Here is a 23,529-nt window from a genome sequence, read left to right on the forward strand (position 1 = left end):
AACAGAAGTAAGATGTAACTGTAATATTCTTTAACACTAACTAGCCACAGGGGCACGATTTTATACATTTTTAACGTGGGTATCATTGCAATGGATGACTGTCAACTCTGCAGCACGTTCAATATCGTCGGGAGACGTTGCGGGCCACTTGCAAAATACCGCATTGTATTATATCTGTTGGGCAGGTGTTCAAATCTCCTGACAGCGAGATGTCAGCGAAGCAGTGTACCGACCATCTTCATGATAAAGGTAGTCACCGCCATCAACAGCTAGTTCTGGAAACAACCAATTGGATATAAATATGTCGTCATCACGGAGCGGTTTCTTCACTGTGTGCTTTGACTTGAAAGTCACATCAGCCTGTTCGTATTCCAGGTTTTAAAATGGCACGTCTAATTCAACTTTGATAATAACAGCCTGCTTCATTTGGTTATTCGGGTGTCACTTTAAATCAATTGTACGAACAAAACTATTGAATCAAGTATCAGCAATCTGTGTATATTAAATGTCGTTCCATAACCATTCATTTTTTCTGTAAAATATGTGTTAATTCTTGTGTTACCAAGGTTGTGCACTACTGTATTACGAGTAAACAACGGCGTTATGTATACGCGACGTAATTCAAACAACCAATCCCGGGATTCTTAAAAGCGTACTGGAGTACGCCAAGTGTGGCACACAGCGGCGACATATGCGGGTTGTAGTTTTTAAATGTCTCTTCTCGCGTAGGTTTGAAGCGCTGCGTCTCTTCCCTGAAACTACGTTACCCAGCAAGCCCTGTGCGCCAATTAGAAACGTCAACGAGCCAGTGAACATTAAGCGGAGCAGACCAAAATCCCAAACAAGGAAATGGTGGGGGAATAAACCGACCAGATTATTTAATTAATGCATGTAATAATTAATATTTTATTTTATTGTAAATTACGACGTATTTATGGGTTAGAATGGATTACGACTTCAAAACAAAGCTGGCTGCCGAGAGGGAGAGAGTTGAAGATCTGTTCGAATATGAAGGTTGCAAAGTGGGTCGAGGCACCTACGGGCACGTTTATAAAGCTAAACGCAAAGACGGGTAAGATGACCATGGACGTTTTTGTTGATATTGATATGAAAGTGACCGCCGGATGCATTTTGCGAAGCAACACTTGCATGTGTTTACGAACGGCGCGTTCGATTTGAATCCCCTCCCAAAGTGATCGCCCGTGTCTGTGTTTTTGTTTTCATGTAACGCGCTCACTCACCAACGGCCCCCCTCCCTCCTCTCTCCCCCATGCCCGATCGTCTCCTCTCCCCCCCCCCCCCCCCAACACATCGTACTGCCCAACATAGGAGCGGGTCATCTTATTTTTGACGTGTCCTGTCAATAGTGGGCATGCGATTCATCGTATGGGAACGCACTTGAGTGGCACGGGTGTCGTGTTCGCGTCGCGCGATGGCAGCAGTTGAGGTTTCCTTTTGCGTTCAAGCCCCCCCCCCCCCCACTCCAAATCCCAACGCTGCACGATCAAACTTTTTTTTCATACTCGTAGTTGTACATAAAACTTGGCTCGTTGTCCTTACGCGTCGTCACGATCAAGCATGTAACACTTAACAATGCTGCTGTGAGGTTTGTGAAATCAGCTCCGGGTTGACTGAACGTTCGCGACTGTGTCACAACCGTACTACCTCTTAAACGTGCACAAAATGTAATAACAGAGATTACACTTGGCAATGTCAGTGTTGTCAAACTTTACTATGTAAAACGTGACGGAAACTACTCCGACTTGCTCGGTAGTAACGTCTCTGCTTGCTTTGTGCAGATAATCACAACAGATAGCCGAGCTCTATTAGAACGATATGCAGGTATTCGCAAAGATTGGGCATTCGCCAAATGAAAATGATCCAAGTGACATGGTTTACAAAGCACCCAAATGTGCCAAATGGACAATCAACATTCCCATTTTAGTTATACAATTGTCATAATCGTTTTTTAAATATGATGTGAGCAATTCACATTAAATTATGTTCTTGATATCACCTCGATGATGGTTTGGATTATCCATTGGTAGAGTTGGTTTTTATTCAACTTTGAATGAGAGAAAATTGTAAATAATTTGGGATTAGATTCTGATGGTCACACTAGTAATTTTAAAAAAGTACAATGATCACAATGAAGTCATTCATATAATAAGTCAAGTGGCATTTTATCGAGATGAACATTTTCAAGAACCAAGTAGCAATGTGAAGAGAAGTTGTAACATTCATTGGGAAAAATGTGATTCAAGTTGTATTGTAACACAGAAAACGTCACAATGCGACCGCTACTAATTGCCAAAAAGTAATCACGTTGTTGTGGCTTTTGGCTTATCCCATCAGGTTAAATCAGAATCATCTTCATTAGGCCAAGGACATGCGAAAAAAAATAAATAAAAGTAATCTCCCGGTAGCTGCATCCACTCTAGTATGACAGCAAATAAGCCACTATAACAAAATGTACATTTGGAAGAAGAAAAACGAATAATAATCACATAGCAAGTAGTAGTACAGAGAGTCATGACATGAAGTGATGTAAGGTGACCAATACAGACATACAGACAGAGCAACTGTCGTGCGAGTAAATCAATTTCAAGTGATTACTAGTGTATCTCCACTGCAAACGAGGCTGAAGAGGGTTTGGGCCGAACACCATGAAGACTTGTTTTCTTCCGTGCGTGGCGCTCACTGAACGACATGGCTCCATTTGCCATTTAGTCCAGCATGTTTGCATCTTGTTGAATATCTCCGCGCCATCATTTTGTAGCTTGGGTTTCCTTCGGTGCCGCCGGTACCTTTGCGTGACTTTGCTGCAAGCAGCGTGAGTTCAGTCCCCACTCAAGCGACGGCGTGAATGGTTTCCCGTCCGTTGACGTGCCCCGCGACCGGCTGGCGAACACTTCAGGGTAGAGTACGCCTTTCACCTGAAGTCAGCCGGGATAAGGTCCGGCGCTCCTTGACCCAAAACAGGATGATCGGTCTTGAAAATTGATGGATGGGTGGTTTTCTTTCGGTCAACCTCTGCTTGTGAAACCGATATTTGAAAATTCCAAGGTAACTAGCTCCCCCGATATGAGTCAAAAATCTTTGAAACAAAATACTAAAGTAATATTTTCCCTCATGTCTCCCCCCCCCCCCCCCCCTTACAGGATAGATGAGAAGGAATATGCACTGAAACAAATAGAAGGCACTGGAATTTCAATGTCTGCGTGCAGGGAAATTGCGGTAAGTTACATTTTGATCTGTGCTCTGGCAAAAATAATCCAAGAGGATGCGGAAAATGTATTTAATCGGGGCCCGGCCGAGGCACGTCAGCGTGACACTCGGCGAGTCCATCCGAGTGCGGCAGAGTGAGAACACGGCCCCCTTTGACATTCCATGAGCTTATTACGTAACGGCCTATAGTTTCCACTTGGCAATGTCCAGAGAATTCGCACGGGGCAATTGGCCTCCGCGCCGTGCCAGCGGCACTCAAGCAAACATCTCGTGACATGGCGACAACACGCTGCAGCCGCTGAACCCAAAAGACGTTTTTTGAATGTCCTCCCGAAAACGTGTCAACCTTTCAAGTCATTTTTGGCTGAATATGCAACATTTTTGATCTCGCAGAAACTTCACCGTGCAGTCAAAGGTGGTTTGAAGTTTTAGGATGCACTTAACTCGCTCACGCGTTGAACTGCTCAGCCTTTTTTTTTTTCCCTGTGACTGCAAAAGCCCCTTTAACCGGGGCCGCCGTTTGGATCGCCGACTTGGGCGCATGGAAAAAAAATATTGTTGGTTACTTAATTGTTCAATACAAACAATAAACCACCGACGGTGATTTGAATAACTGCCAAAAGGCACGATGAACTTTTTCAAAAATGACTGAAGATTAACAATTCAGGAGGTGCCTTATTTTGATCAGATCCTGCAGACATTTTGAAGAAGAAAAAAAGCCAAAGTGGCTGAAAACGATGGCGCCTTGAACACACTATTTTGGCGAGGCAGTCAAATGAATTCTGTCACACGAGAGACTTCTTCTGCCCCCGTCAACAGATATTTTGGCCCACTCCTTGTTTTCTCCTTAATCATTATTATCACAATGACTGGACTTTATTGATCTGAATCCGTGAATGGTGAGTTTGGAACGGCGAAATGAACGTGATCATAAATTCACAAAAGTTGAACGTGAATCGATTTATTCGGGTGGAGCCGCTGGCATTTGCATCTCGACTAATGGATAAGTAACCAAAAGCTCTACTTGCGGCAACGCCTTGTTTTGCATTGAACTTTGACTCATGTTTGTTTGACTATGTGGTCATGAGCTTTAACTCGTTTCATCAGCCCATGTTGGCGCTGCCTCCGCGAGCTTCAAATATTTGAACAAAGTGTATGATCGCTTTGCATCTCAAACACAAATTGCAATTACTGCAACCTGCAATGATGTTTTTCTGAGCGGGCAAACAAATTTGTTTTTTAAATAATAAATGAACAGCTTTCGACTCCTGAAGGCTTTTTTTTTGGGGGGGGGGGGGGGGGTTTAGCTCGCCAGTCGGCAGTCAGCGCTCCCAAATTGGGAGACATGTTATGTTGGTTCCCGTCGACCTCTCCTTTTCTACACCTTAATAAAATCCTCCTGGATCCCCCGCACCCTGCCCACCACCTTTTCCAGCTACTCCCCTCAGGCAGACGCTACAGATCCATGCGCACCAAATCCAGTAGACACTTAAACAGCTTCTTCCCTCTAGCCATTAACTCCTTAAACAGTCACTGACGTAGTCACTCTTCTTGTACTACAAATACTGCTACTGGTTACTCTAAAATGGTTCAATGATTTGTTGTTTACGATGATACTAATGCAGCGTGTTATACCGGAGACAAATTCCTTGTGTGTTCTACATACTTGGCCAATAAAGATGATTCTGATTCTGATTCTGATACAGTCGTGCGCTCGCATTCCTTCTAAGGCGGTTTGCGTTTATTATCACTTCAACGAGTATATGTTACAAGTCGGTGGCTTCATCTCATCATCAACTGGGGTTTGAGTTATTCATTAACTTACTTGTTTGCCTTTTTTCATGTTAAAAAAAAAAACAGTGGCATTTTTTTTTCTTCTCGAATTCCTGCAGCCAATAAGAAAGAAACAATGGTCAATAAGAAAATGACACAGTTCACACATTGACCGACCAAAAATGGAAATTGCACCACATCAAGAAAATAAGGATTCTTTCCATATGGTCAATGCGTTTTTTTTGTTTTGTTTTTTTACCGGCAACAACCGTTACTTCTCAAGTCACACCTCACTGTACAAACAGTTGTAAAGTAAATAGCTCGGAAGTGTATTTGCAGACACGGCGGACCGTGAAAGCTCAAACATGGCTCTTCCACAGGTCTAATGAGTCCTGCGGCTATTATTACCATCCGTGCTTTTTCTAATCGGCTTCTATGCCGGAGCTGACCCGAGCTGTTTTGGGGCAGTAGGCGGGGTACACCCTGAACACCGGCGTTGCTTGCCAATTCCAGGGCACACATTGACGAAACGACCATTCGCACCTCGGGACAATTTCGAGTGTTCCATTGCAATACGAGAGGAATCCAGAGAAAAGCCGGTGCTATCTCGACGTCATTTCTACGTACTGCGTTCACGTTGACACGCTTCCTTTTGCCCACAAGAGCTACTGTAGTCCGCAGTAGGGACTTGCTTCATGTGGCATGTACATGACAAACTAATTGCTGTTTTTTGATGGATCTTGGTTCCGATTCTTGAAATAGAGACCTGCTTAACTCATTCACTCCCAATGACGTTTTTAAACGTCTTTTCAGACTTGGTCTAGAATTGGCTGGTACTGAATGAGTTAAAAAAAACATCTTTTGTGCCCATTAAGTCCATTTTTCAGGTCACACAATCTCCATGTGGACCGTTTAAGGTTTGCTTCGGTTTCTCTGTAAACGTGTGACATGCGTTGCCGCCCGTAAGGCACTTTGTGTCCGTTGAAGAAAAAAAAAGTCTCCAGTTGATCTTGAAATTCACCTTCCCACGGCGAGGCCCTTTAAAGATTGACCGACTTTGGTGCGAATGTTTGGAACTCCTCCGGCGAGTGCTTTTCCTGTCAGCCTTTTATGAAAACATGACCTATTTTCCAGAAAAGGAGAACTAACCAACCCATTTTCTTGCCGACACGCTGCTCTTATTCTACGGAGGGCGGATTGGTGCAGAATGTGAACGGGATTAGACGGATTGCATGTCGCTGTACGGTATTTCCCATTCTGCTCAAAGAGCGCACTCTGCGTCCAAATGTCAAACGGTGCAGGCCAGCGAGTTACGGGACTTGGCTGTCCATTGAACCCCAGCGGCCCAGTCCGGGTTCCAAATGAGCCATTGTGACCCGAGTTGTGATATTCCAGGATTGCCATCCATCCTTTTTTTTCCCGATGGGCTTTATCCTCACAAGGGTCGCCTGCCGGAGCTTCGCCCGGCTGAGACCTTTTTTTTTTCTCTTGTGTTCTCCAGCTGTTACGAGAATTGAAACATCCCAACGTGATTGCCCTGCAGAAAGTGTTCCTCTCCCACAGTGACAGAAAGGTTTCGCTCCTGTTAGACTACGCCGAACATGACCTCTGGGTGAGTTTTTCCTCCACGCGCACTGCGGTACGTCCGTCTGGCAGGATTTCCCCAAAAAGTGTCACACGTCATTCAGACCTCGCCATCCGATCAAGACGCGTCATTCTCCGGCCGAGCTCACAAACGGGTCGTGACACGGAGGGCGACCTGAAACGTGGAACGGCTACGTCCAAATCAGTGAGCGTATACGGCACAGGTCTGGCGGACACTGTCGGCTCGCTACCGCTGTGTGTTGACTACAGAATAATGGGAGGAAAAAGAAATTCGAGACAGTTTCTTGAGAATACTTCAAAGACTCTGACCGCATAAGCGGCGTGATCATTTTTAACCGTCACTTACTTGTTTGTTTGTTTTTTTCAACCCGGCATAAATCCAAATCATGGCGATTGCATCTACTGTCAACACTGGGAAGCTAAGTAAGCGATAAAGATGTTGTTTTTAGAATTCTGTGAATCATTCTTTTTTTTTTTCCCATTTTCAATCCCCCCGCCCCAAAAAAGTGACTAATTACTCAGGAAAAAACATTTCCACAACACTGAGATCAAACTGCGGAATGGAAAAACAGGCCGCAGGACCCAATTCGATTTTAAAATGGAGTTTGACATGACCGTGGCTGTCACAAGTGCAGAACAAATCACTGTGGCAAAAAAAAAAAAAAAAAGAGCCCGCGAATACACAAAGACGTCAAGGTCAAATATGGAAGCAATAGTGAGTTGACCTGGCAACAAAACGGCCGCGGTCCTTCCACCAAAGACCAACAAATCCACAGTAGTCACCGAAATGGCTCGAGCCCCGTCTCAAGTCGCAATCGATCAAACATTCACACGAAACGCCCGACCCGCATGAACGCGCACAAGGCGGCTTGCCCGCAGAGTACAAATGCCATCCTGGGAATCCTTTTTGTCTTTCTTTTAGCATATTATCAAGTTCCACCGTGCCTCCAAGGCCAACAAAAAGCCCATGCAGCTGCCCCGAGGGATGGTGAAGTCGCTGCTGTATCAGATTCTGGATGGGATCCATTACCTCCACGCCAACTGGGTCCTCCACAGGGATCTGGTGAGCAGCTCTGTTATATTTCAGCGTCACTGCTCCGCTTCTTGCCCTACGCACAAAGAGTCGGTCGGGGAGATTTGGCTTTCGGGTGGCATCGATGGAAAATGTCAAAAGTCGACGTGACGATCATGAAAGTTTCCTCATCTCGAAGGCTGCATTGAAAACTAAAGTTAACCACGGCTCCGCAACTGGTCGCGCGCCCTCCAGAATCGGTTCCGACGCCTGCGAATTTCTTCGGGTTCGCCGGCGCTCATATTCGCACGCGCTCGGAGAACGCGAGATGACATTTCTATCCGACTCAACGACGGCGGGCGCGCCGAGCTGCGAACGTACGCCTTCGAACGATGGCGGCTCAAGATCGGAAGCTTTTCGATTCTGTTGCCCGGCTGCGACCCGCCCGCGTCCGTGTGATGGTCTCCGCCGCGGCTTTCCCACAGGTTTGTTTTTGTTCTGATACAAAGAGGACTCCCGGCGCCGGCTCCATCCAGACGTTCTTTGGATTAGAATGACAGGATTTCCACCCGAATTGTTTGAAATCGAGATCACCGTTTACTCACGCGACATGACCGACGTTCGATCGGAATCCAAATGAAAGAATCATCTCAAGCATGTCGGCCGCATCAGTCAATGACGTGAAACGTTAAGATTTCAAAGTACTGACCGGTCGCGTCGAGCAATGTCGGAGGCGATAAACGACCGAGATGGATGGGATGAGCGGATGTTGATTATTTACGATGTAGACTTCTCAGTCGGGGAGCGGAGGTCAACAAGGCCGTCACCTTATCACATTCCGAGCACCAAGCTTCTATTTACTCACGGGCGCCCGCTGCGGTGTCTCCCTCCGCTTTTACGTCATTCCGGAGCAATCCCGGGTCACGTGACATCTGGACGTCACATGATGTAAATCTGCTCCGATCGGGAAGCTGGCGGACGGCAGACCATTGTCTCTTTGCCGCTTTGAGGCGATCAACTGCGCGAGGGGCCCTTTGCTCCATAACACGATCCGGTGGCGTCCGACTGCGGCCATGTAGCGAAATTGCTCCGAATGGCGTCAACGTCAAGTGAACCAACATCCAATCATTCGGTCGAATTCAGATGGGGCGCCAAGCGCGTCATTCCCGAAATCTGACGTCAGAAAGCAAGTTCGCTTCAATGTCAAATGCGGCGGTCAGGCACAAAATGAGCTCGAGGGGGGGGGGGGGCCGCCGCGCCATTTAGAATGCAGGAAAAACCCCGCTAACCGTTTGTGAAATCGCGGCTGTTTTTTAAGCAGGAAGATGGGAATCGACTGTGAACGGTGAATCGCTTTCATTTGGTGCGGTGGAAAAATCCCTTTTTTTTTAAACCATCAAAACTTGGAGTGAAGATAAACCGCATTTTGGGCTTTTGGTTTTTCAAGCCTGCTATTTGTGGAGCGTTGGGCGCATAGTGTTTGTTGTTTGGGCGCTTTTTTTTTTTTTTTATCCCAATTTCTGTCGCAGCCGGATGAAATTGTCTATTGTTAGGACCGAAGCTATCTGATTTGATGACAATGTCATGCGGCGTGGTTATTGAAGGCCGGTTCATTTCCTGCCACAGGGCTTCCTGCCATTGTTGCCGCTGGGCTCTCCTATCGTAACTCTCCCAATTTGTCTTTGTTGGGCAGATTATCGAGTGTGAGCAGGTGACTGGCTCTTTGTGAGTTGAAAAAGAAAACAAAAAAAAAATCTATCAAACAAGGGCGCATTGTTGACCGGGGAGATTCCGTTGCCGATTTATGTTGAGGGAATTCCCATTTTGTTCAAGCACGGCGAGCGAAGAAATTGGATTCCTGCCCGCTCGGCCGCGTTGTGGTGTTGAGCGCGTTTTGCTTGCCCTCTGTGGCGTCGCTCGACTCGGCCAGATGCTTTCGCATGGCACCGCCGCACGTTACCCCCCCCCCACACACTCGTCCCACCCACTGCAAGCAACACCGGAGTGGCTGGCTCCCTTCCCAGCCCCCCCCCCCCCCCCCCCGTAACAGCCCGGAGCTTGTGCTGTGGAGATGCTAACCGAGCAGCTTTGCAGACCGCAGCAAAAGGCTCGCCGGGCCGTACCAACTATCGCCTCCACGGGGAAGATTCCCGAAGGGGATCGATTGCTGCGGCGTATTTGTTTGCGTCTTCCTGTCAAGAATCGTCCCTTGCGCTAAGATCGCAGCAACAGAAGAAGCGGGCTGGAGCTGCTTTGCAGCTTCTATCTCTCGACTATTCTTCGACACGACCCCCTTATGCGGTTGGAAATTTGATTTGGGCTTGTTTTGTCAGACTCAAATCGACTTTTTGGGATTGTTTGTTTGTCGTGACATTTTACAAAATGTCTTCTGACTCTTGGCATATGCACGGATCGAACTCTGGAGGTCATTCGAATGCTCTCCGTCAGGGGTTAGCCACTTTGTGGCTAGAGGGTAGACCTTGTTCCAAGAACACCCCCCCCCCCCCATCATCCTAACAACAGTTACACATCACTAGCATATATTCTTGTCAATTCCACGAGAATTCAAAAGTAGCTTATTCTTGAGGAAGTACAGTACAATTGATCCAATGAAAGACAAGTTTTGTTTTGTTTTTGACACAAAATAAATGTGCGCTTGAACAGTAATGCCATGACAGGAAGTCGTATTATTATTTTTTTCCTTTCCAAGAACTAAAATGCAAAGGGAAAAAAAACAAGTGAATTTCTAAAATACAACTTTGTTTTCGTAATATTGGATGATTAATAACACACAGGCACATAGACGATTTTTTTCCCCCCATTTAGCCCCGACAGCCCCTGTGATCGACTCGTGACTAGTCCGCGGGCTAGCGCTCGATCGCCATCGAGTGGTTGGGCACCCCCGCTAGATTTAAAAAGCCAATTCAAATGACCTACAAAAAGGCATCTTCAAATACGAATGACCTCAACTTTTGTTTTTCCGAGAAAGGGGAAACATAAGGTCGGTGACGTCAGCCATTGACGGGAAGACTTTGAAAGCGGAGGTTTGCGTTCCGCTGAAGCTGACGGCTGCAACATCCCGATTGGAGGGAGGCGTTGTTATCGACCGATTCATTCTGTTGCATAAGCCGTCTTCTGGCTCCTCAGCCGGCCCAATTTTTGGACAAAGATGCAGATGCCGTCGCACAAGAGGATGCGGTGCCCGACTGTTTTGGGAGGTTGTCGTCAACACGGTTGCAAAAGAACCCATCGCTATTCTTAGTCAAGCTGCGTTCACAATCGTAGCAAGAAAGCACAAAGTCCTTTTCAAACGCAATGAATATCCATCGAGTTGGCTTTTGGATTTCGGAGCGAAATTCACAATTTGTCGGTGCAGTTGCGCTTCCGCTCGGTCGTACAAGAACTTGCTCCGATGCATTTTCAAATTGGTCGTTTTAAAACCGAGTTGTGCGGAAACTCCGGCGCAAGCTAGGGCTGAACTATTTTGAAAAATGGCGAAGTCATGGGGTTGCGATTGAAACCCGACGCTGCATTTTAAAGGAGCAAAATCATTCGTACAACAACAAAATGAATAAATGAAGCACGAAAAGAGTAGAAAGCACAAAAACAGTCAAACTAAAAATCATGCGGCGTCAAAAGCCAAAGATGGGCAGCGAGGGGGGGCTCGCTCACCTTATCTAGACGCCACGTCAATCCGTCAAATATACTGTATATCACAAAATACACATACAAATACATAAATATGTCATTTGTTTCCTTTCAAGAGCAAAGGTAGAGCTCGGACTCCTCGGCACTGTGAGCAAACGCTCACGGTTTGCCCAATCATGACACGTCGGACTGCGGGCTCGGACTACAAATGCGCTTGTTCGTGCCGTTTTTGTAGCGACAAGAATTTTGCTCAGACGGACCGCGGTGAGCGCAAACACCACGAAGGGAATTCAGGCGGCAGATCTCGTATTTGATCTGCCGCAGCTGCGAGCGGCTGGAAGCGTCCGACGGCATATTTGAACTGTGTTCCTCTTTGTTTGTGTTAGCCGGGTGATATTTGTCGCTTATCGAATGCGGGAGGAGTCCCGACGGCTTGGCGCGAATAGCAGGAAGTCTGAAGCGAGCGCGGCGTCACTTTGGCTCTTTTTTTGTTGACCAACATTAGCACAACAAATCCCGTTGGCACCGATCTCGAAAAACAGCCGAAGACGAGGCCGCATTTACTCCGCATGGTTAAAGTGGATTTTTCGAACCTTTATTTATCCGCCGACGTCCCCACCCCAAAACAAAAACGACGCCGGACGCGGCCAGGTACGCCGCGGCGTCTCAGAATCTTTCTCGGTTTTCTCGCGGTCACGTGAGGCCAATTGGCCGACCAGTTGGCGCCGTCTCAGGACTTTGTGAAAGTTGAGGACACTTTTGACTAAAGGGATGGCTGACATTGGCGCGTCGTCGTCGTCCACTGATTATATCCTTTTTAACGGTGTTTTTTTGAACCGATCAAACTTGCAGTATCCGTTGATACGACGGCGATTTCTCAAACTTTGCCACCGTGTTCTCTTCCGCAGAAACCAGCTAACATCTTGGTCATGGGAGAAGGACCCGAACGAGGAAGAGTTAAAATCGGTAAGGTACATTTCAGAAAAAGCTCCGTTTATTGATTTGGCTGTTTTGAAAAGGTTGACCTTGCCTTGTATTTGTCTGATAAAGTCTGCACAAGCCGATATTGTCGCCACAGTGCTTTTCCACGTTCTTATTTTTGTTTTCTTTGGCTTTTTTTCCCCTCATTTTTCACACTTAAATGTTCCGGATTGTCAAGCCGATTTTTATCTCTCACAAAATATAGTTTGTCAAACTAGTTAAATCTAGTTCAAAATGATGAATTTATTGACCGTATTTTCACATCATATGGAAGGGGGAAAAAAAGGGGGGTGGGGGGGGGGGGTTCTGGCACATGCAAGTCAGATTACCCTGAGAAAAACCAGGGCAAGCACGCGCAAAACCCGCAAACCCCCACAGGGGAACGAGCAAAACGGAGATTCGAACCGGGAGCCTTTGGACAGACTTGCTACATTACAAGCTCAGACGTGACATTTGTGTGCATGACCAAGTGGGGCTGGTGAAACGTCGAGGCGACGGAATGCGATAAGAACCTTGGCCTCGGCTTGCAGCGGAGCACAACGCCGCCTTTGTTTCCGCCAAACATGGCCTGAAAAGCGGATGGGAAGTTGTTGATAAGCGGGTGGCTACCCGAGTCATTTTCCCATGTGACAAAGTGCAACCGTTGCTGAGGGTCACGCCAACTTCGCAACCCCAAATGTGTTTGGGATGCAGCCAATCGTATTGTTGGGAGATGTTGCCGACTGTACTTTGCGATATGTTGTCACAAGTAGGAAATAACACTGGGGCAGTTTTATTCAAGTGACATCTTGACACAAGATCTTTCCAACGCGAAACCGCTCACATTGCAAAGATTTTCCCTTTGTCCATTTTGCCTTACAACCAACAAGGGAAACTTCATTCTAACAAACAGATTTTTAAATCTCTCTCTCTCTCTCCGTATATCTAGTTGAATCAAGTTTTCTTCCAAATAGCTGACAGTTTTTAGAAATACCGTCCAGAAAGTTTGGTCGGCATTGCGGGCTTTGACGTCGGTCTCCGGTCCCTTCCGCCGATCAGGATGCAGAACGGCGTGCGCACAATCGACTTCACCTCTCGGTCTTTTCTGCCTCCTTTGCCCGCCCTGCGTCGCGTAGCCGACATGGGTTTCGCAAGACTCTTCAACTCTCCCCTCAAGCCGCTGGCCGACCTCGATCCTGTGGTGGTGACGTTCTGGTACAGGGCTCCCGAGCTCCTGCTGGGGGCCCGCCACTACACCAAAGCTATCGGTAAGTGCGGACGCTCGGGGGGGGGGGCTCGGGCACATCTCTGTACATGCTGCATCTGAAGCGTACTGTATGGAAAGGAATGTTCTGTTGTTGTCTTCGACGTGAGGCAACACGTCGAGTATGCGAAGGGCGTCTTGGCGCTTCATGCATGCTGCGTGTCGCTCTCCCACGTGCGTTCAAGTTCACGTTGACAAGCCGAGGCGCATCCGGCTTCGGATTGCCGCTTGAAAGTTGGGATTCGGGGACAGAAATGCGTCACGGCCAATGATCGGGTTGCCATTGGCTCACGGCCGTCTTGGGTTTGTGTGCCGACGCGCAGATATCTGGGCCATCGGCTGCATCTTCGCAGAGCTGCTAACGTCAGAGCCCATTTTTCATTGTCGCCAGGAAGACATCAAGACCAGTAACCCCTTTCATCACGACCAGCTGGACAGGATATTCAGCGTCATGGGTTACCCGGCAGGTCCGCGCTCGCAAGCCGACGCATTTGGCAAAGCACAATTCCGTGACCAAATGTTTGAGCCGCGGCGTGCGTATTTAATGTCGTCATTCATTGCTCACCGCTCGATTTGGTACGACTCAGATAAAGACTGGGAAGACATCCGGAAGATGCCAGAATATCCGACGCTTCAGAAGGACTTCAGAAGAACGACGTAAGTGCATTGCGCAAGGCTGCGACCATTGAAAAAGCCTCGTAACGCCGCGTGTCGGAAGGGAATCTGGGCCTCGCCCAATCCATTACAAGCGACGAATGGAAGAGAGATCAATTTCAACAACCATGAATTGAGCGCTCCCCCGCTGCCCCCCCCCCCACCTTGTTTCTTACAGCTATGCAAACAGCAGCCTGATCAAATACATGGAAAAACACAAAGTCAAACCAGATAGCAAAGTTTTCTTGTTGGTAAGTGCATACCGCATACGAGGTGGTTTTTTGTTTTTTGTTTTTTAATTCATGACTTGCTATTTCTGCTTTCAGCTCCAGAAGCTGCTCACCATGGACCCCACCAAAAGAATCACATCGGAGCAAGCGCTGCAGGATCCCTACTTCCTGGAGGACCCGTTACCAACCGCCGAGTGAGTCAGAGCAACGTTTTTCCAGGACGTTAGTCAATCGCAACGCAGCCCCGCCGCGGTGTCGGCCGTCAACTAGAAGGAAAGTTGACATCCTTTTTTTTTTCTTCTCGTTTTTGTTCCAATCTAATGACAGCAATTGACGTTGTGCGGTAGCTCCTTGATTGCGCAGAAAACGCTCAGAGCTCTCCGTCTGTCTTATCCTGTGCCGACAGCGTGTTTGCCGGGTGCCAGATCCCGTACCCAAAAAGAGAATTTCTCAACGAAGACGAGCCGGAGGAGAAAGCGGAAAAGGTAATTTCACAGTTTCCCCCATGAGAATTCATAGCCGCCGAGATGAGTCAACTAGCCGCGATAAAATGTGATCGTCGTCGAGTTATTCGTTTCTTTGGCGCTTTGTTTTTCTGTCAAACTTGCCTCGTTTTTCGCTTTTCCCACCTTGGCTGTGACGCCTATAAGAAGCAGTGGCGATAATCCGGCTAATTCCGGCTCCCCCGTGATGTCGACGGAAGCATTGTGGGTAACGCGGCGTCGCGGCTAACTTGTGTTATCGAAAGCGCGGCCGCACTGAACCCAAAAAAAGCTTCAGGCGTACGATGCAGAGGGACGCTAACAAGTATTCTTACAATTGAAGTTAGTCGAATAACACTTATTTTACTGCCGCTGATAACGAGCGATGTATCGATCGGGTGGTTCGGTACGGTGAACACAAGTCCGTCTGGAACCGCCTTACCGCAGAGAGTCATCGACGACGAACAGGAAATTAGCGGTTAAATGAATTAGGATCTACAAAGAAAAGCTAGCGACAGCAACACAGCTAGTACACACATCCGAAAACTGAAAATGAGTCAGTCGGTGACGGCGTAAGTCGACCAGGGGAAGTTTAGAAGGACCGCGAGCTCCCAAAATTCCTTTTTACTTGGGGAGGTTTTTCTCACCCCAAATTAGACAAAGATCAAATCGCGCCAAAGTACGCAAAATCCCTCTCGCGGCTTTGCAGCTGGCGTGCGAGCTCGCATGGGTCGAGCGGCGGCTCGGCCAGCATCGGCACGCGTGCCTTTGGCTGACCGCCGCTAAAGAAAGAGGCATTGTTTCTTCCGAGCAACCTCTGGGCAACCTCTGAGAACTCGCGGCTCCTCCATCACGCTGGAAAACAACAGCTGATCCATGCGCGTCAGTCACGATGTGACTGACCTTTCTGCACGGTGCCTGAAAATGCGCCGTTTGTCATTGCGGTTTGTTTGGGGTCGCTGGAACAGAAACTCAAATCACACCAAAGTTAGACCGGCTCTTTTTGAGATTTTCCGCTTCCCCTTGTTGAAATACTTTCTGCAAATAGCAGCCGTTCAGTCGTTGACATTTCAGCGAAAGGTGCTTTGAGCGGCCCCAACGCAAGTCGCAACAATCGGGCTACTGTAGGTGAGTGGCCAAAAGCGTTCCACGCAGGCAGACTTGGGTTTTTTTTTTTGTTTTTTTTAAATTCAGACGACTTCCGTCTCACTTTCTGCCGCTCGTCTGTTAAGCGCTTGCCTTGTGCGCTCGCTCGCAGAACCAGACGCAACAGCACCAGCAGACAACGGGCCAGACTCAGGCGCAGAACCAGCAGCAAACGGCAGCCCAGCAGGCCCCATCTCAGCAGAACTCAACCCAAACCAACGGCACCTCCGGAGCCACGGGAGCCAACGCCGGCGGGGCTTTACAGCACGGACAGGACCAGGGCCCCGCCAATAAAAAACCCCGCATCGGACCTTCGGGCACCTCTTCGGGCACCGGGGTGCTCCAGTCAGAGTATCAGGTTAGTAGAAGGCGTCACGGTCTTCAAATCTCAGCGCCAGCCTTTTCCTTTCTGCCATTTCAAAAACGTCATTGAAGAGCGCTTTGAACAGCTTCTTCAGTTTGACCACGTCCTCCGCGGTATCGCCCTACTATTTCGACTCCCGCAGCGACAGTCCTGCTTTTTGTTCTCTCTGTATCGCCGGTTAACCGATCGTGGAAACAAGAATACGTTCAACAAATGACACGCTGCGCCTTGAGATAAGAGTGACCCGACGTACGCATTTCTGGAGATAACGAGCCAAACTCACTCTCAGGCGAAGATCGGATCACGCTCGTATTTCAAACCACCAAACCGTGGTGCCCTAAGAGCGGCCAGCTAGCTTCATGCTATCTTCCTGGCAAATGCCATAACCTGCTCACGATTAGCACCGACAGATGCGGTTCTATAACCGCTTAAGCAACGGAGAGTTGAACGCAAATGGCCGAGCGCCCCGGATATACAAAAAATGGAGGCGTATATTCTTTATCTTCTCTCAAAAATGATTGCCATGGCCTCTTACTGAGTGCGTAGAGTCGTATCTATCTTTGTTTACGTCTGCCTCCGTGGACAAGGCAGACACGTCACGAGGAGACGCGCAATAAAAGCATGAATTTGTGAGGCGCAAACCGTTTCGTTCACTACATTCCATAATAATAATTACGTTCTGAAGTACAATATTACAAAGCGCCGTTTCTTTTGAAGCGAGGCCGGAACGGATTAATGGCATTTCTTTGGATTTGAGAGGTGAAACGTGCAATAGGAGCGCTTTGAGTTCCAAATGAAAGAATTCAACATCTGCGGTAAATAATACAGACACATGACGAGTAGGCAACAGTAGTCAAGCGATACAAGCCGTCTCCACATGCCAAAGTGTCCCGCAGACAAGTCTGTTGACGCACCACGCGGTGCCCGTCGGGTTTTGTTTGCCGTCTGGGACTTTTGCGGGTTGCGCGTGCGTGTGTCGCGCGGAGTCACGACTATCACACGCATCGATGTATAGCCTACGTAGGAGGCCCGCTGCATGTGGCACATGCTAGCTGTCAGCTACCAGAAGAGGCTCATATCTGACCGACGCGGCCGACGGCTCGCCGCCGCTCTTGTCGTCCTACTTTGTCCGTCATTGATTCCATGCCCGCAGGCCACTCTCATGCAACAGCCCGCTTCAATCCTGACGCAAATAGACACGGGGTTGCAAACGCTTGGGAGTATTTGTTCAGTTTGCATAACAGTGCAGTCTCAGTTATCGAGCTGCGCTTCTACAAATTGTCATCACGGGAATAACGCAAGCTTCGCAAACTTCATTGGGTCCTCACTCATTCTGGGCCGATGAAAAGAAATCCATCTGTTCTGGAGGGAGAAGCGTGGGGGAGTGCAATTGAGTTTCATCGTGCGCTGGTTGGTCCTTTGGAGTCGGGCTGGAATCTCATCTTATCTGTTGTAGCGGGTAACCGTGGCCTTTGTTTTGGGAACGCGGCGTCCCACGACGCACACTTTGGATCAGGTCGGCAGTCACCAATTTGATCCCCGCCTGCATTTTGCTGGACCGTTTCATAATTTAAGTGAATGCGATAAGGTGGCGGTGAGCTGCTCACGACTCCGTTTTCCTCCAACAGCACTCCACCTCCCGCCTTGGTTACCAAAGCAACGTCCAAGGCCCCAATCAGCCGCAGGCCGCCATGGGGTACTCGTCGTCATCCCAACAGAGCTCCCAGTATTCCCACCAGACCCATCGTTACTGAGACAGCGGGTCAACTCCTTGAACCAGCAGAGGGGGTGGACCTCCTCCACGGATGTCACCATTGGACGGCTAGCAGGAAGCGGCTCCTTCGCCCCGGGTTTCTCACCGCATGACATCATTCCAGCGTTTTGACGCATAGTCACATGAAGGCAAACCCACAGGAAACAAAACTAAAGCAAATACTGTCTCCGATGACACATTTTGGTCACCTTCTATATGCATCTCTCTCTCTCTCTCTAAATATACATATTTATATAGAGAGATAGAGATATAGACAGATATACATGAAGGTGACACACATTTTCCAAACGTATGGCACTTACGAACACACCGTTCCTCACGAGGAAGGATTACAGCTCCCATCTTGACCTTATATCGCACCTTTTTCTATTTGATTTGTTACTTTTCAAGCTTGATGTCAGTGTAAATATCACATCTGGAGGTGGACAGGACGAAGGACGGAGGGTCCTTGAGTGGCATCTAAATCCTCGGATAATCAAATGCAAACTTGCTGAAAACGACAACAAGCATTTATGATACTGTACAGACAATATTCAATGCGCAATTTAACTTGACGGCATTCTCGTGAGGTTCCTGTATTCAGAGCTCGAATGTGCAGAAGCAAAGTCTTTTTACTGAACGTCATGTGCATTCATCTGAGCCACTCTCTTCAGTAACCAGTTACTGTTGGGCCACAAAGCGGAGGATCTTTGGGGCTGGGGGGGTTGTTGTTTTGGGACTGCCAGGGGGACATTTTTGCATTCCGCCACAAACTGGAACGTGCGTATAAACGTACAGGGCAGCTAACGGTAAGCGCCTCCCCCCCACCCCCCCTTCAGACCCCCACGCTTCATGAGACTGTTACTGACCGATGTCAATTAGTTTTGTATTGTTATTGCCGTGTGCGGGCAGGCGGGTGGCTGTTTGATGCATGTTTTACCGTTGCCTCGCTAGAAATGCACTGACTGTCGGAGCGATCTGCAAAAGAGCTGAAACAAATGCTTGTGGGCCCAGATGACCCTTCCCTGCTCCTCAGGCCGAGCACGCCGCGCATGTTTGATCAGGACTACCTGTATGTCACGTTTTTTAAAAAAAAAATGGGTGTGCTCTTTAATGCAACAGAATGAGTGACAGCCAATTGCGATGTCCTTTTTTTTTTTGGTAAATGAACGAAGATCTTGCAAAATTGTAAAATCTGAAGAATATTGATCTGATTTTTACCCAAAAACAAGCAGAGGCAGACAGCCTAAGACCCCCCCCCCCCACCCCTATAATGGACTTCAAACCAGGAAATAGTCTGCTAACTATACAACAGCTAAAATGAAGTTATTTTCTACATAAGACGAGAATAGAATGTAAAATATTTCATGGGTCACTTCCTTCGCTTTGTGATTTATCTATTTAACGTTTATTCATCCAGATAAGGCAATCGAGAACAAATCGAGAAAAAAGACCAGTGGAGTAGAGTAAAACAAAGCTGATCGGCTGGTTGAAATCACATGCTTCTCGTGCGGTTCCTCGAGAGCCGTCTCCTGCCTGTTTTCGATCCCTCCCTACTCCAACAGAGTTCCCTACCCCTGTTCTCGTGCATTGTGGCCAGGCCGCCATTTTAAGATGAAGTTCCTTGTGTTCGTATGGAATTAATAAAAAAAAAAAAAGAACTGGCTGAAATGTGACATTCCAGCCAGTACCTGCACTACTAATTATTGAGGACTGCTCCTGCTTGATTAGTTGATCGTGCCATATTCATCCAAGAATAGCTTCTTTACTCCCTAAGTGCATTTTTAAAATAACCGCGTAAAGACTTAGTTTTAAGTTTGAATCCTGTACTCCTGCGTATCTGCATCGGGGTTTTTTTTTCTCAAAATATCCACATAGAAGCTAAATTTTAAGTTCAAATCCAGTCAGTACTCTTGCTCGTGCGTGTTGTGTTAAAGAGAGCAGCCAATTCAGTGACGTAAAAGACGCAAAAGATGAGCCTCACGTTATTACAAATGAGGGAAACACTGACACCGAGTGGCCAAAAAGGGAACTGGATTTCGTTTCTCTTGACTGCCACATTCGAAGAGTGTATATAACGTGTCAAAAAAAAAGAAGCTACGTTTCAACTTTCATCCACAATTTCATTACATTGACGGTTACATGCCAAAATGTGTGTATAATGTATGCATTGATCATCATCAAGATTTTGTGCGGGAACTTTTATCCGCACACGGCTGGGTTCTCTCTTGAGTGTGATGGGGCTAACACACTTTGATTCCTTCAGATTTGGAAAACATTGGATCTTTTCAATTGCACTTTTATTGAGAAAACGCAACACAGCTTGGTCGAGGAGCGAAAGCAAAAGACCTTGAAAGACTTCTCTGCTCCTTGGTTCAGTCTCGGCAGGAGCAGGGATCAGTTGTCGGTTCGTATGTCAAGACAACTGCTATGCAAACTAATTGCCAGACTCAAGCTTCTGTTATGCGGAGGTTTAGGAAGAACTGGCTTTGCTTTTCATGGATGACGTGTATATTTTCATCACGACGTGTGAAAGAGTCCTTTCCCTGGTCCAAAACAACACGTGCGTGTTTTTTCGCTGTCGTTTTGAAATGCACTCGAAATAGTGTCAAGAAATGCGGGCAGGCACACTTATATTTATGATCTCCTCTGAATAAGACGTTTTTGTCAACGTTCCTCTGCCTTAATGCAGTAGCTATTGAAAGGGACCTGCCACATTTGTTACCGCATCAGTTACTGAATGTGTTCACACCACCTCGATATCCAATAGAATCGAGATCCAACACAACGAATTCCACGTTGTATTATTATTATTAATTATTAATTATTAGAGGGCAGGTGTGGATGGTGCCTTCTGTTAGTACCCCACCAATGTTTTGTTTTTTTTAACTTGGAAACCATCCTTTTGTATTCTTGTGCTTCCTCCCATACATTTCCCCTCATTCCCTCTTGTTATGTAGCAGTTTGATACTTTTTTTTTTTTAAATCGCAAAGTGGATTTTAGCTGGGTCACATTTAGAAAAGACTGCATTGAGGTTTCAATGTAACGGTTGTCTTTTTAATGCCCTCACATATTTAGTGGTAAATTCAAGTGTTTTAAAAACCTCTTGCTTTGGACACTAAATAATGGATTATGGACGCATACACCGAGTACACGCTTGCTTGTACAAATATCTTCCTTTTCCTCCTTTTTGATAGTATTTGCATGTGCCCGTCCTCTTTTCGGTGGAAAGGCTGAGAAATTGTTGCCGTCGACAGTTTGTACAGACAGTTTTGGGCGCTCCCGTTTGCAGTGCTGCCTCCGTAATGCAATTCTCTATTTAAAGGCGTTGTTTGGCCAGTATCCCACGTTCCCACCTCGCATGCTACGATGTCAACACTCAGTGAATCGAGTCAAACGAATTGTTTGCGGGGCGACGTGTCTGTCCGCCATTCTGCAATCTCCGACGCAGGTTTGAAATATTCGTACGGTCTACATTTATGTATTGTCTTTTCATAGCAATTCTACATAAGCTCACCACAGGAGAACAGAATATGTCACAGCAGAACGCGTCTATTGAGCTGCTTTTTGTGAATCTGTCCAAATCCCACTGTACAAATGAGAAAGAAAGTCATGTATATTTATTTTATATCCTCTCTGGTGATTAAAAAAAATCTCCACCTGCATCCCTGGCGTTTTACAGCAACCACCAATTAAGATGCTTACCCGTAGGTCCAGATGTGTTCTTGTGTTTTTGCTTTGCTTGCCACAATGGATCGATCACGGATGGATAATTCCTCGGTTGTTGTCCTTCTGCATCAACCGAATGGCCACTCTGCTACTCGTGGTGCGCTCACCGCGGCCACCTGGGGGTAATATAAGACAGACAGACGGCCATCGTGTTCATTGAGACATCTCAACACGGCTTGGCTCATCGGTGCGGCACTAATTGTAGTCATACTTTGCAGAAGATAGAGAATATGACTGACCACTGTCTGTCTACGCGTGGCGCGCCACCATTTGTGTTCACCAGTTGCTTGAAGGGACATGGTTGCTATTTAGCATTAGCGTTAAGCTACCGGACTTAAAAGCTAAGCTGCGCGGTGGTTTTGAGGAGCATTTTTCTCTTTATGTATCTCTTTGTATTTCCATATAAACACATGCTTTCAAAGGAATTCAGGAGAGTAAACCACTTCACCATCGGTCACCAGAAATAACACATGAAATGACATTTTGAATGGAACGCCTTAGCAGCCGATACGGTGACTCCGACAAGACCGTCGTTTATGATTGACTTCAGTCATCAGAACAAGGTTTGTGCAAATGTAACAGGGCAGTAACACTGTACCGGGGCTCTAAACTGGAGTGGAAGCGGTGACAACAAAAACAAAGTATGGTTTGTAGCAGAGGAGGAGCGTTTATGAGGCTTGTGGAGTGCAGTAGAGAAGGAATGGCTGGAAGCGAGCTCAGGGCGGAGTGGCGGGATGGCACCGCTCCAGACGCCCATCTCCAATCTTAGGGTCAAAGTGACTGGGCTGACGAGCCCAGCCCTTTCCCATCACAACTCACCCCCGGGATAAAGTGACATCTCTGAGCTTACCACAACACAAAAGGAAAAACGTCCGGAGGAGTTTTTAATCCCCAAACTTGCAAAGGTTACAGAAAGCTTTTAAACAGACATTTACTGTTCAGAGACGGCTTGAAGTCATGACGTTTGTTCTCGTAGCTAGTGAAGAGCATAATCCGCACGTGGGTCGATTTTGTATTCTAACTCCTCTAGTGAGGAGTTACTTGAACAATGACTTGCCGTTTGCAGTGGTGTAGAATTGGACTGCATCGTACTTATTGAGTTGTGACTCATATTTTTGGGTCACTGATCCAAACTGCGGCGCGGCTAAATTTACAGTCGGCGGAATTTTGGAGGAATCCTAATTTCGAACCCCGGATACGACAAGCATCTAGCGCTATTACTGTTATTGTTCTTTTCATATTGATAGATTGGGGACGAGCGCGCCCGGGAGCAACCACGGAATTATTGGCTCTACAATGAACAATAGTCCTTTGTAAATTGTTGCCACACCATCATCATCATCATGTGTCAGCCATAAGTCTGGCAAAAATCAAAGTTGAAAACCTTCCATAGAAATTGACCGAAACAAACAGAAACGTCAAACTGCATTTTGGTTGTTAAAACAAATAACTTTGACGGGAAGTTCCCGCCCGACAGTGATGATGTATTTCAAATGTTGCTCGTTTCCAAAATTCAAAAGTGCCGCGTGGACCACCATCGGAACTAATTGATGCTACGAGCGTATGCCGTCAAAGAGAACTAGCACGCCGCTCATGCCAATGACAATTGTGAAGGTAAGAATAATCGCGGGGCGCTTGTTAATTTGTTCCCCGGTAGCCGCTCTCTCCAAGTCATAAATC

The 23,529-nt window shown here is 47.2% G+C and overlaps 1 protein-coding gene across 3 annotated transcripts; it reads left to right on the forward strand.

Moving 5' to 3' along the window:
* Window positions 1-79: 79 nt before the first annotated feature.
* Window positions 80-21,785, forward strand: cdk19 (cyclin dependent kinase 19). 3 transcript variants are annotated; one of them, XM_086100162.1, is made up of 14 exons: window positions 834-852; window positions 944-1,072; window positions 3,162-3,237; window positions 6,503-6,613; window positions 7,529-7,669; window positions 12,175-12,232; window positions 13,363-13,494; window positions 13,814-13,957; window positions 14,078-14,147; window positions 14,323-14,395; window positions 14,471-14,568; window positions 14,781-14,859; window positions 16,115-16,360; window positions 17,995-21,785. In XM_086100162.1, the coding sequence occupies exons 2-14, from the start codon at window positions 945-947 to the stop codon at window positions 18,118-18,120; spliced, it is 1,482 nt and encodes a 493-aa protein (XP_085956288.1). In that variant the 5' UTR covers window positions 834-852; window position 944; the 3' UTR covers window positions 18,121-21,785. The 3 variants fall into 3 exon arrangements, with proteins under 3 accessions (XP_085956289.1, XP_085956287.1, XP_085956288.1); XM_086100163.1 differs by lacking the exons at window positions 834-852; window positions 944-1,072 and adding an exon at window positions 80-249; XM_086100161.1 differs by having other exon boundaries at window positions 655-1,072.
* Window positions 21,786-23,529: the final 1,744 nt, after the last annotated feature.

The sequence above is a fragment of the Hippocampus guttulatus genome, chromosome 20 (genome assembly GCF_054856545.1).
Source record: "Hippocampus guttulatus isolate MCC_2025c chromosome 20, RoL_Hgut_1.0, whole genome shotgun sequence".
In the NCBI taxonomy this organism is placed as follows: Eukaryota; Metazoa; Chordata; class Actinopteri; order Syngnathiformes; family Syngnathidae; genus Hippocampus; species Hippocampus guttulatus.